The 13,964-nt window shown below is 40.4% G+C and overlaps 1 protein-coding gene across 1 annotated transcript in view; it reads left to right on the top strand.

The window, feature by feature from the left end:
• The window catches only part of PEPD (peptidase D), a 145,434-nt gene that overhangs the window by 80,360 nt on the left and 51,110 nt on the right, over positions 1-13,964 (top strand). The window contains exons 10-11 of the mRNA XM_041396265.1: positions 3,445-3,513; positions 10,756-10,833. Coding sequence (XP_041252199.1) covers positions 3,445-3,513; positions 10,756-10,833 — 147 coding nt within the window. The remainder of the gene's footprint in view (positions 1-3,444; positions 3,514-10,755; positions 10,834-13,964) is intronic.

Raw genomic sequence — 13,964 nt, 5'->3', positions numbered from 1 at the left:
GTGAATAACACATTATTTCTGAAAGAGGAGTTTTCTTCTCTCAAGTCAGCACAGTCAGTGAGGCAGTTGAGTCTCAGCAGAGCAGTGGGGCTAACATCATCTTGTGCCTCAGCAAATTTGCAAGGAGAAGTTCACTCATATCAGATTTACTTGGGTTGATGGTGACTAATATTTGGGTTTTTTAAAATTGATGGAAAAAACAGTAAGTTTTTAAAAACTGCCTTAACTCTCTGCATATTGTCAGTCAAAGAAAGTGATGGTTTTGGCAAAAAAAAAAAAAAAAAAAAAGCACCAAACCCAGGATTTTCCTCTTCACAGCAACAGCAACAAACCAATTGTGTCCAAAGCAATGCACAGCCCATGCCAGCTCTAGCAAAGTTGTCTGCATCTGGCAGGTGACATGTGACAACCAATGCTCCAGTGGTTGGTCTGTGCACACCACTGAGGCCATCCTTCCCTGGTAGGTGATACACACACCCTCTGGAGAAATACTGCACAAATAAACATGGCATGAAGCTTTGAAACCCATGCAAGGAGAAGAGAAAGAGCTGCTTCATTTCTCTACCTGTGCTGGTTGCATTGGGAGCTCGGGGTAAAGCATCCAGCACCAACATGAAACTGACTGAACACACGTATCCTGCAATCAAAAACACCAGGAGAAGTTCAGGATGGAGTATTTGCAGTGTATGCAGAGTGCCAGATTAAATTATATTCCATGCAACTGTTTCAGACTCTATACTTTCCTGTGCTCTTATGGATGAAGATTCCTGCAGAGTGTAGACTGTGAAACCTTGGTGTGATGAAGTCAAGGGGCAGAGTCTGCATTAACTTCAGTGGAACTGGGACTTTACCTTCAAAGTCCTGGTACTTCTCTAATTCTACATATATTCTTTCTAGCATTGAAAACCCAGCCTTTGCCATCAAAGGGACATCCAGTCCTTCACTTATCTGTGCCATATTATACTGGCTATAAGGATGTTGGCTATCTCTGATAGAAATTTTGGATTTTTTTCCAATTGCATGACGTCATATCCTGAAAAAGTAAATTCAAAAAAGTGATGTGAGTAGTTTTACTAGCAGGAAACTTGTCACCTGGCAAAATTGTACCATCATCAGCTCAATCACACAGATAGCCCCTTCTTTCTTAGTCTTAAAAGGAAGTCCATGATGTTTGATGAAAACAGAAACAAAGTTCAGGCAACAGCTGGATTACACAATGCGTATCTTAATTTATTTATTGCTTTTTACTGCTAGTCAGGGAGTACTGCAAGAGGTGAGTGCCATTACTGACTGCATAGTTTCATATTAATTACAACTATGAATATGTGATCGGTTATCATATGGAAAAATAAACCTTGCTGTCCTGCATCACTGATGATGGAAAGATGTTTAGGGCCTTCATATTTAGTTTTTGCATTTCATTTTTAAGCTCTTTATAAGGTTACTGGAAGTTGCTGTCTAGAGAACATAGTTTATTCATCACTTAAGGTGAAGGGTCAATAAAATACTCTAAAAGTTGCTTCCTAAAATGTAACTATACGTATATAACAGTATAACTATTGTGCAAAATGTTTCTGTACAGTGTCTTGTCTTAGAGAGTAAACCTTGCCTGCAAGCAAATGTTTCCATATGGAATGTCCATTTCTGTGAAAGGATGTGTGTCAGAAAAAATGACAGTTTAGGTGATACATTTTATCACTCAGTTTAGTGATATCTCTGCTGGGTTCTCACCATGTCAGAGTTTCTCCTTTGCTTCTCTGGCATTTGGCCTACTCATTGCCATCATTCATTTATGGGCCAAAACAAACTTAGTGTTTTCTACCTTGTAAACCACCACAGTATTTTCAACAGAAAAGAGATCTTGTAAACAGGGTGTCCCTCTACTGAGGTTCTAAATGGAGGCTTTTCTTCTTTCATGTGCGATTAATTTGTATGTTTTCTTTTGTTTCTCTTTAAATACTGACATTTTGTATGATTTTAAAATCCAGTTTAGATTTATGAGTATGTAATGTCTTTAATATCTTTTGAATTTGAATTGTGTTCTGTGGCTCACTGCTGAAGAAGGACAAAATCAAAACATCTCTATTCTTTGAATAGCACCATTATCACCCTATGTTAATGAAATTATTTCAGTATTACAAGAAATGAGGTTTTGGAATTCTTTCAGTATTACAGAGAATTGGATTGTAACTAGAGCATATTTCAAAAAGAATAAAAGGATCCATGATATGTGCTTAGCTCGTAAAGCACCTAATCCTATATTAATTGTGCTTTGGGCAAATCTGCCCTCCTCTGAAGGGGACTTTGACAGTGAAGATGAAAATATTGTAATGCTTTTTAAGGACAAACAGCTCCTCCAGCAGGATGGCAGTGAAAGAGGAGTTCCACAGGCTGTTCTCCCTTCCCTTCCCTGTCCCAAGCACACACAAAAGCAAACAGTGCTGTGTTGTACTGTCCTTTAGAGGCTGCAGGAAACTTGGCCTCATGTTATCACATGGTCTTCTTGCTCTTGGGATTAGAGTTTGTGTTAATTATTTTCCCCATGTTTGGACAGGGAAAGATCATAGAGGTAGTTAGGTACCTCAATCTGAAACTGAGCAAGTCTTATGTTTTCTCTGTGTCTGTTGTGCTACAGACAAGAAAACATGAGAGTGTCCATTCCAGCCCAGACTGTGATGCAGACAGGACCTGGTTTATTTGAAGGGAGAGCTCTGCTGCCTTGACTGGAGAGGAGGGTGAACAGCACAGGCAGATGCAAATCAGGGTTAGAAGGTATTTAGTTCAGCTTCCAGCAGAAGGTGTCTATGAGGTGGTAAAAAGGAGAGGACTTCTGCTGAAATTATTTTGAAGAGCTTTGACCAGTCTGGCAAGCTCCTTTCTCTGTGAAGGGCTGGTTGAACTTGACTTTTCCTGAATCTACATGACATAGACTGAGGGCAGCAGGATTGAAAAGAAGGATCATGGATGTGATTCTGTGCCTGAAATGCAGCAATGCAGTGATTTTCTCAACTCCACTTTGGAGAGTTTGGCCAGCTTTACCAGCTTCAGCATTTTAACTGTTGCCATCCCTGCTTGTTCTGTGGTTGATGAAGTCTCTTGCCAACAGTAATTTCCCTTTTGGTGCCGAGCTGTAAGGAAAGCACTTGCCATTTGAGGTCACTGAGCTGCACTTGAACCTCTCTGCTCTGCTCTGCTCTTCACATTCACTGACAGTGGATCAGAGTTGCTTAATGGCTCTGTGGAAATCACCTGCAGCACTGCAGGGCTGCTGAGCTGTGCATGTGGGGCAACTGGAGTGTTCAGCTGAGCAGAAATAGGCAGAGAGCCTTGTTGGGCAGCTGGGGATTTATACCAACACAGCTGTACTCAAGCAGGACTTGTTTTTCTACCTGTCTTGGAATGATTTTGCATAAATCAATAATTGCCATCTTTGTTTCTTTGCAGCCTGTTCCAGCACTACTGCTACACTCGAGGTGGCATGCGCCACACCTCCTACACTTGCATCTGTGGCAGGTAAGAGGATGATTTACACTGGGCTGGGTAAGCTTTATAGTCAGCTTCCCCCTGGATATTTGTAAAATTGGTCCTTTTAGTCATGTCGTGTGTTTGCAAATGCACCAGAGTGAGTTCTGACCTGTTTTCACCTGAAAAGACAAAGAGAGGTAAGTGGCTACCTCTGTCTCCTGAAGACATAACTTGGTAATAGAATCTGCTGCACTCCAGAGCTTCCCCAATGGCTGTTCCTGCTGCTGCCAAGGTCGTGTTTGTGCTCACCCCTGTGCTGCACTTGGCTTTTTTGTGACATAGCACCACGGAGAAGGGCGTTACGTCTATTCTCTTTTGATCAAAAATACTTTCTTTGAAATACACCTTAAGTATTTCTTATCATCCTCAAAATTCTTTGTCTCAAAGATTAGGATGCAATTGAACTGATCTCTTTGGAATTTGGAATTTTTTGCTCTCTCTGCTTCTTGCTGAACAGCTAGTGTTGAAGGTTACTGTATTTGGGAAAGTAGTATAAAAGTTCTCCCTGCAGTTGTAGAAATGCACAAGAGAACACTGTGGGACATGTGCTGAAGAACAGCTGTGTGCTTCATGCAGAGATTAATCTTACTTAGTGGAATTAATCTAATCAGAGATGTATGACAGTGAAATGAGCCATATATGTTGGTATATATGTTCCACTTGTTCTGCTGTTACTCAGAAACATTTGCCCTACACTGAAGTCACATACACTTACAAAAGATAATTTTTATGTTAATGACAATAATTCTATATTGCTTTGAAGGTAATAAGAACAATTAGCACCTCCACTTCTTTCTGCAGTTTACTCAATTGCTTATTTCTAAATGCAATTTTCCAATTTATATGCAAAATTGCACCAGGAGCATGAACAGTTTTATGGCAAATTGTGTATCTAAATTGTCTGAAAAGTTTCCTGGTTTAAGTACCATTGTATAACTTGAGAATTAACATCCCAGTGAAATGAGACCCCATCTCTAGGCTTTTGTCACAGACAGTGATGGTGTGATTTTTCACAACCATGCAGACTTCACATTCACTGACAGTGGATCAGAACCCGTGCTGCGGGATCTGTTTTGGGTGCTGGTGGCCAAACCACTTTGTTAAACCTATAGAAAAGTCCAGTCAGTGTTTGTATGGTGGCTCCTTGTGAGCTGTGGGAGCAGGCTGAACTCCCCACAGGACTGAAAACTCAGGACACATGTGCATCATCTTGGGGAGCCCAGGAGGAGGAAAGCTCCCGCAGTAGCTCGGAGCTGGGTGCTGACAGGAGCTCCCTGGGTGTCCTGTCCTGCTCTGCAGGGCATGGGGGTGGAATTAGAGCTGCCTCTGAGCTACTGGAGGATTTAAATCACAGAGAAGAGTTCTCCTTGGAGTGCCACATCCAATCAACATTGTGATTCACTGTTGTCATTAGCAGCTGCCATTGTATCCTACCACTAGAATTAAAAGTGCACACAGACCTGATTTAAAAAAAAAATAGTGAAATGAGATAGCAATTTACAGACAAAGTCACTGTTGTCATTAGCAGCTGCCATTGTATCCTACCACTAGAATTAAAAGTGCAGACAAACCTGATTTAAAAAAAATAGTTAAATGAGATAGCAATTTACAGACAAAAGGCTTTGTATTCTATGTTCTAACTATGAGTGATGAAGTAAGAATGAATAATATTAACAGTTTTAAGCTAGCTCCTAATAAATGAATGAATTCAATTAACATGATAATGGCAAAAATAATAGACATTTTTTAATACTGTGAAAATGTCATTCATTGTAAATATTTCACTTAACTACATTTACAGCTAAAAATAGCTTTTGCAATTAGGGTTTTTGAATGTTTTATTCTATTCATGCTGAATTTTATATTTTCCTGAACTCTTAAAATGGGCATATTTTGACAGGATCTTTCCTTTTTAGATTACAGGTCTGATAATATTTTCCATAGAAAATAATAATCCTTTTAAATAGAAAGGAAGTTTGTTGTTAAATTTTTTAAAAGAAATATGCTGATTAAGCTGGAAATCAGGAGTAATCAATACAATATTTCAGTACAGAAATAAATCACTTATGTGATGGGTGCATTTAGTTATTGCTGTCCCTGTGCAGTGTTGTATTCTTGAGGAGATGCTAAATGAATGTTTGGTTATGACCAGAAGTGCTCAATGTGTTGTCTGTTACTATGAGAATAGTAACACACATTGATGAGCGTGACAGGGTGTTACTTTTTGAGATTAGTCCTGTAGTCAGTGATACTTTCAAAATCTGCCAGCTGGGGAGTGGTTTGAAGTACAGACATCACTAAGTGTCACAGAAGGAGAATAGGAGCATTTCTTAAGCATACTTGGGTATATTTGGCACTCATCTACAAAGTGCTGCTCCCAAGTAGTGTCCAAATGCTAATGAATTATTCACTGCAGTGTCTTAGGATACCAAGGAACCATTTATACAAACAGGACAACAAAGGTAATCCATTCCCAGTGTCCTGCTGGTGCCAGGGTGGGTGGCATCCATTGGGAAGCAGAGGTTCCAGCTGGAGTTAGGTGGTGGTGGAGGCATTGGTATCTCTGGAACCACCACAGAAGCCACTGTCAGCTGCTGCTTGTTGCTCTCTTGTCTTAGGCTCAGGTTCAGATCTTCTTGACTGATGTCTCTGGGCAGATGCCAGCTCTCATCAGGTGCTATCAGTCATCAAGAATAACACTGTGCAGTGGAATGTCTTCTTCTATCTGAGGGTTGTCATAAGTGAAGCTTTTTTGGACCAGATTAGGATACTATTGAATCGACTTTTCTTTCTTTAACTTCAGTACAACTTTTTTAGATTTCATGCCATAGACAAAAAAGTAGCAAGAAGGGTTTCTTCTGCATTAATTCTATGATGATTTAAATCATGAAGGAAATAGGTTCCAGTTTTAGTCAATGGTCAGCATAGTCCTGTTCTTAAAATATTGCTGACATTTCTCCTCTTTCTTCTAATGATTTGTTTTAGATCTCAAATGCATCTTCGGGGATTGTTTTCCTTTGCTAGTAATCAGGATCTCTTACTGCATTTTGCACTCTCAGTGGTGTTAATTTGCAGCTCTTCTGCTGCTTTGTGCAATTTTTTCTATAACAAACATGTCTTTGACACCAGTTAGAAGCAAATTATTAAAGGAATAAAAATGGATACACAGGAACCCCTTTGAGGATTTTTCAGGTTGGCTGCCTTAAGGTGAGCATTGGCAGCCTCATGTGTGGTGATTTTCAGAGGTGCTGACCGAAAAGAAGGCAGCCAAGCCAGTGATCCTCACCTCCCACAGCGCTTCATCATAAACCAGGACTTGGCACTCCAGTGCTAGACCTTGCAACTGTTGCCTCTTGGAAGAGAAAGAAGTAGCTTCTACATGAAGGCTCATTTGCTTTCATTTGCTTGAGTGATAAAGTTCTGGAATGGCTGCCCGGGGAGGTGGTGCAGTCCCCATCCCTGGGTGTGTTTAACAAAGCCTGGATGTGGCACTGGGTGCCAGGGTTTAGCTCAGGTGTTGGGGCTGGGTTGGACTTGATGGTCTTGAAGGTCTCTTCCAACCCAGTGATTCTGTGAATTCTGTGCTTTGCCAGTGGCTGGAGGTTTTGTTCAAAGCCTTGAAAGGCTTACTGAATCAGTGTGAACAATTTCTGGCTAACTGTAGCATTTACCTTTTGGGTACACATCTTTTCTGCTCCAGAGCATCTTCTTGCCTTCATCTCAGGACAGGGGTAAGGATGCACCCTGCAAGGGAGATTGGATGTGCACCTCTTAGCAGGATCCCACTGGAGGTTTCCATATCTCTGTCTTAATTTGGGTCAGTAGTCAGTAGTCTGAGTCAAGCTCTCCCACTCCTCCTCAGCTGCAGGGCCTGCTCAGAGCCGGGGATCAGCCCTTCAGTGCACATGCTGGTTTTATTTTGGGTGAAAAGCAGCTGGGGAGCGTTCAAGAGCAGGTTGGCTTTGCCTGGTTGCTGATGGGTGTTGAACCCAGGGTATCTGCCCAGAGCCAGCCAGTGGAGCAGTCCCTCTCACTCCAATAAATCCCTGAAATGCATATGGTGTGCAGATCTGGTCTTCAGCACCAACTGTGCTCTCTGTGCTGTGATCCCCTGTGTGTGACAGAGCCAAGATGTGCCTGACAGATCAGGAGCCTCCAATGCCAAGAAAGATTGTGCCTGCTTAACACTTCACCAATGGTGCTGAAAAACAGATCCTTCACACAGCTCCCCTCACAGTTGGTGCTGAGCCTAACAGAAATATTTTGTAAACTTAAAACCTTTACATTAAAATGTGCAAAAGAAACCCCTCATCTTTGTATTTGCAATGTGTTTTGTTGAAAGCATTTGTGCAGTTGTCAAATTTGAGTATATGACTTATTTATGCACTGGTATGGTATATGTCACTGAGGGTGCCAGCACATCTTGATAAGTAAATGAGCTGTCTGCAAATACACAAGCATGGAGTCATGCCCTTAAGGTTCATGGTAATTTTTTAAAAGTTGATCATAAATATATGTATGTGCTGTTTGCTTCTCCTACTTTATCCCCAGTATTGGAGGGAGATAAGGAACAGTATCTGCAGCTAAAATCCTGGCAAACTGCTGTGGAGTATGGATGTGCACACCAGCTGTTGTTGTCGTAGTTGAGATGGTCAAAATACCAAGCAACACTCCATTTTCAGAAGGCTTCAAACAGTTTTTATTATAGAATGGATGCTTTTTATACATTCTTATAAAGCTCATAAGTTTACACTTTACTCATTGGTCAGGAAAGACAAACAAAGTGCTAATTGGAACAGGCAGGTTTCTCTTATTTATCCTTCTTTCTTTCTTGGTTTCTGTGTCAACAACTTCGGTAGGAAATTCTTTCAAGGGTGAACATGGATCCTCTCATCAAACTTCTCCTGGCTCACAGAATTGGCTGTAAAACCTCTTCCACAGTTGGTGCTTTTTACTATTTCCTGTGTTTTTCCTTAAACACCAAACAGTGTCACGCAAGGTCATTCCAGTTACTTCCACATGCCATCCTCCCAGGTTTTAGCCCTCGGCCAGGGAAGCAGTTCCTGAGGCAGGGGCTGATGCTGCTGACAGAGCAGCGCAGGGCAGGAGCTCTGCACCCCTGTCCCCTGCTGGGAGAGCTCAGCTGGGAGCACAGCTCCCGCTGCACACCATGCCTGGCACAGGAGACCTTTTCTTTTGACTGCACTCCATTGCTCTGTTACAGATTTTGTTCTTCAGGTAGAGCAAACTAATTTTGAAAGTGTCCTGGTGTGGAAAATATTCCAACAGTGCCCAGGAGACAGAACATCTCAGAAAGAAGTTTATGTCTGTCTGGCTTCATCTTGTATACAGGCTTTCTGAGTCCATTTTTAGCTATCTGCACAGCTGCAGAGGTTCTCAAGTCCAGCATCCAGAAAGGAAAAAGCATCCAGGCAGTTGTGAAACTGTGCTTAAGCCATTGGACCAGCATCACAAAATGGACGTGTTGGAGCCATAGTTATGTGGGGCTTTTTAACTCTTGATTTAACAACTTTTAACTTTTCTAATTTTTCTGTTTGGAGTGTGTATAATTTTATGAAGTACACTTTGTATCAGAAAATCATCCCTGTGATTCTGAAATATCACCTTTCACTGTCTTATTACATAGTGATTCTTATATGATAAAAAATACAAAATATCAATGTAGAATTATTCAGATTGTAAGAGCCCTCTTGAGATCATCCAGTCCATCCATTAACCCAGCACTGCCTAGTTCACTGCTAAACTGTGGCCCCAGGTGCCACAGCTACATGTATTTTTAAATACTCCCAGGGACACAGTCCAGCCATTTAGATTGAGAGCAGAAACCTACTACTTTCTACTCCATAATCATTGTTTATGGAATTATCTGTTTGACTGATGATCTGTTAAATATCTAATATCACAAGTACTTAATGCATCTTGAAGGTAATATCTTTTTGGATACAGTGCATGCTTACTGTTTTTGTAATTGCACACATCAGAAGTCTAATATGAGAAGTATGTCAGATGTCACGTTTACTCCAGACACAACAAAAGATTGATTGAAACTGAGCCTCAGATTCCTGACATCCAAGATTACAAAGCTGTTCCAGCATCACAGCTTGAAAGAACCAAATTTGAGCAGGGTGACCAATGAAAGGTTTTGATTAAAGCTGAGGTACAGACTGGCAAGTGAGCTGGTGGGGCTGGAGAGAAGCTGCAGTAACCCTGTCCCAACGTGTATTTTTGGATGTGATGTAATTCTTCCAGCTTTTTGAAGAGAAAAAGAGAGCATCTATCTGAAGAGAGCAGTAAAATAAAAGTAGGTAGAGCTTGAGATCTTTATCAGCCTTTTAACTGACATTTTATAGACCCAGAGGAATATCAGTAGGCAAGAGAGGATGCCAAGGCCAAATGTAGGTCACCTAGTGGATCATGGAATAACAGAACAAGTACAGAACAACAGAACAAGGTCCATCCTTCTCTGGAGCTGCTTTATTCTTGTGAATCAGCAGTTTACTCTGAAAGGTTTCCAGGAATAAAAATCTTTTCTTTGCAATGTGATTTTTCAACAGCAGGTAAGAAGAGAGTGACAGTTTTCATCCCTGCTCCTGCTGCTGGCACTGAGAGCTGTGAATGTTCCCCAGGCAGTGCATCCCTCCAGCAGAGACCACTGTGGCCATGCCAGAGGGGAACTGGGGCTGTTCCCTTGGACAGCTCCATTCCTCCTGTCCCAGTGATTCCTAGAGTGTTTCAAATGTCTGGTTTTACTCCAGTGGAAGTTAGTTTGTTTTATGCCTCAGACTACTTAACCTCAAATAGAGAAAAATAGCACTAAGTAATTTAAAAAGGTAAAATTAAAAAAAAAAACAACAAAAACACACCAGAAAATAGTAAATGGGTGTAAATTTAAAAATTACTTGCATATAATTCTTTCCTTTACACTGTCATGGACATAGGAAATGTTCATGTGAGCTGTGCCATGTTCCTTCTGCAGCCAGGTCCTGTCTCCCAGCCAGAGTAGCAGAATTCCTGAGCCATGCCCATCTCTGCTGCACAAGTGGTGGGGTAGCTACTGCAGCCCACGCCAGGGCAGGGATTGTGACAGCTCTCACAGGCTGCTTTTCATGGGAATGCACTGATGCTTACAGTGCTCCTTCTTGTGTCACATGAATGTGTGTTAATGTTTCTTCTTCCACTAACTGTGCTAATTTTCTTTTTGCCCATCAGTGGGGAGAACTCCTCTGTTTTGCACTATGGCCATGCTGGAGCCCCAAATGATAGAACTATTGAAGATGGAGACTTATGGTAAGTAAAGGGTTAGAGTTCGTTTGGTATTTTTGTTTTGCTACTGCTCTTTCCATGCAGGAATTGTATGTACTCTTAGGAAAAGGATGACTGCATACTGATAAAATGTCTAAATCTTTAAAATAGAAGGTAGCTTAGCACGCCAGATTACTCTGGTTTTTTCCAAAGGTCCTGCATCTCCAGCTGAAAGGGAGAAGGAGATATGGTTTGAAACACTTCTGAAACAGAGGCACTTAGAGTTGAGTTGAAGAAATTGCTGTATTCTAAGTACAAGGGCAGTTACAAAATTCATTATTTGAGTTTGCTCTTGGACCTCAGATCCAAACCTCAGCTCTGGTGATGGGGTGGAAGATCATGAAAGTGTTGGCTACTTTTGAAGAGTTGCATCAAATTGCAGAATGGATTAGGTATTACAAATGCCTATGTGCACACAGACACCCTGACGTGAAAGTAGAGATTAGAATGTGTGAAGAGAACAAACTTGGTTCAGGTCAGGGAAGGATACTTCTAGTTCTGTGTTGTGCCAAAAACTTCCTATAAAGATTTACTTAGAGTTTAGTGATGTGTAATGCAGCTGAAAATACCATAAGTTTTCTCTTTGTGTACTACATGTCCACATGCTTTGCAGTATCACTGCAGGTAAGAGCAGAATGAATGGAAACACAAAATACATTCCCATAAATTGAAAGACAGACCTATTTGTCTGATGTGTAATATATCAGATCATAACTTTCACACTTCACCTCCAAAGACATGAGTCAAAAAGCCTTTGTTTATAAAAATACAAAACTAGTTTTGGAGAAGTTGATCACTGACATGCAGTGGAGGAATTGTATAGAATTACCTTTGTAGCCTGTGCAGGAAGAATGAAGGTATGTATTTTCACAGTGGAATGTAAATGTATGAAGAAAAGCAAATTAGTATTATCAATGATAAGCTCAAAACCTATTATGGAAAACAAATTGAATCTCAGAAGTTAAAAAATATGCCTTGTTGCCTACAGTTCCAGGCACGTCTTCAGGTGCTGCACAGTGAACTTACGGAATTACAGACTGATAGTTTCTTTATAATACTGTAAAAACTCTTTTAAGAGCTTATTGTACAATAGTTTATGTATTATCTGTGGTTAATAGCTTACTAAATCCATCAACTACTAAAGTTAATTTATTGCAGGGCAATAGTTTTGATCTATGATTGTGTTGTGTTTGAGTAGGTAATATGCCATGAGCATTTTTTGATCAGGATGGACATACCAATATAAAAGTGTATCAGCTGTGTGACTCAATTAAATTTCAAAAAGAAGATGTGTAGCATACAGGAAATCTCAGCATGTGTTACTGAGAGAAGATATGCCACAGTGCATTATGATATCCCATATTTAAAACTAAGGTCTTTATATGGTGAGGGAGACCTCAGGGTGAAGGGTGTGTGCAGGAATCTTTCACTTACAGTCTCCAAGGACAATTTAGTGCATGGCTGTAGTCCTTCTTAAACCACAAGAGTTCATACAAGACTCTTTGCAAGCCCTTCTTTTCTGCAGTACTGGAAAAGTCTTTAAAATATGTTTGGGTTTTATCAGCCTCCGGTATCTCAGGAAACCATAACCTACCAAATGCATCAATCACTTCAGGGTTTCCAAACTGCTGAGCAGCACCTGTGCCTCAACAAAGAGAGCAGGGTTTAGCAGAGTCTGGAATGACCTCCTGCTCTTGGTGAAGACGTTTTCAGGTGCAGGTGGGGTCAGCAAAGGCTGCCCCAGATGCACAAGCACCTGCCAGGCTCCAGCCACTGCCCTGCCCTTCCCTGGCTGGTCCTCACAGAGCAGACTCTGCTCCACACTGGCTTCTTAGTGTTTATCTTAAGAGAGAATAAAACAATAATAAGAAAAAGTGATTAATTTCTGTAAAGACAATTTTAAAACACACTCATTTTCCACAGTCAAAAATAGTGCTTCTGAAAAGGTCTTGAGGTGTAGTGTGCATGAGCAGCATACAAATCCTGCCAAGGCACTACCTGAGTGGTTTCACTGTGTGTCTTTACACATGTCTAATTTGGGTGTAGAAGGGTGTGTGTGTGCATACAGAAGAGGCATTAAAATGACAGAGTGCTGATTTGTCTGTGTGTATTAGCATTTGTCTATTGGCTTTCAATTACGCTTTTTAATAGCTATGGGGAGCCCTCTGTTGGATAGTCTTAGGAAGCTCTGAACATGGGGAAAAAATAGACTTAATTTTTGGTGAAAAAGGTAAGAGTATTTTAAGGGTTATTTCTGTTTCTGCAGCGTTTTGGCCTAACATCAATCTAACTATTCATAGAGTTGTATGTAATAGAATTGGGAGATTGAGTATTTGGTATGATTTTTAATAAATTATTCCACAGAATTTCATGTTTTTTTCTTAACATAGTGGATATGAATAACATTCATGGGTTTTGCAGAAATGTACAGCTCAGTTTTTTATGTACAAAGCAGTGCAGTGCAGTAAGTGTCATTAATAAGTCAAGTAAGCACCTGAATATTAGAAAAAATACATTTGGAAGACTAAGGCTTTGCTTCTGTGAAATGCTTGGGTGCATGCATTACTGGCTTTTTAAAAAGTGTAAGTAAACAAGGATTTAGTTGTTAAAAGAAGATCATAGGCCAAAATACTTGTGCTATTGCATTTTTACATCTTTTTTAAGGCTGTTATTCTGACTTCTTTGTCAAAAGCTGTGGTAGGTTTAGAAAAGCCCAGCTTTATGATTTTTTTTTTAAATTAACCTGTATCAGTTGGGCTTATTGCTTCTGTAAGAAGCTGGTATGTAATTGTATCTCTGATAGGGCATAATAATCCACACTTTTTATAGGTACAGCTTCTGCACTAAAAGATCCCAGTGCAAAACAAGACTATCAAGGGAATTTCTGACATTTCTTGTTAATCCACACTGTCTTGCTAAGCAGGGCTATCCTTTTCAATCTGTTAAATACTGAAATAGCTATCTAACACAAAGCACTGTGATTGACAGAGAAAGAAATCAGTATTTTTAGGGAAGTTTAGGTGTTCAGGATACAGATATTTAACTGATATGGATATTAAAAGCAAATACTGCAATAGCAGCAAGTCAGAGTTTTGTTTAAATGATTCATGTACTAT

Source organism: Onychostruthus taczanowskii, unplaced genomic scaffold (genome assembly GCF_017590055.1).
Source record: "Onychostruthus taczanowskii isolate IOZ18803 unplaced genomic scaffold, ASM1759005v1 scaffold127, whole genome shotgun sequence".
NCBI lineage: Eukaryota > Metazoa > Chordata > Aves > Passeriformes > Passeridae > Onychostruthus > Onychostruthus taczanowskii.
Note: the sequence above shows the minus strand (reverse complement) of the source record. Positions and strands in the feature narration are given on the sequence as shown.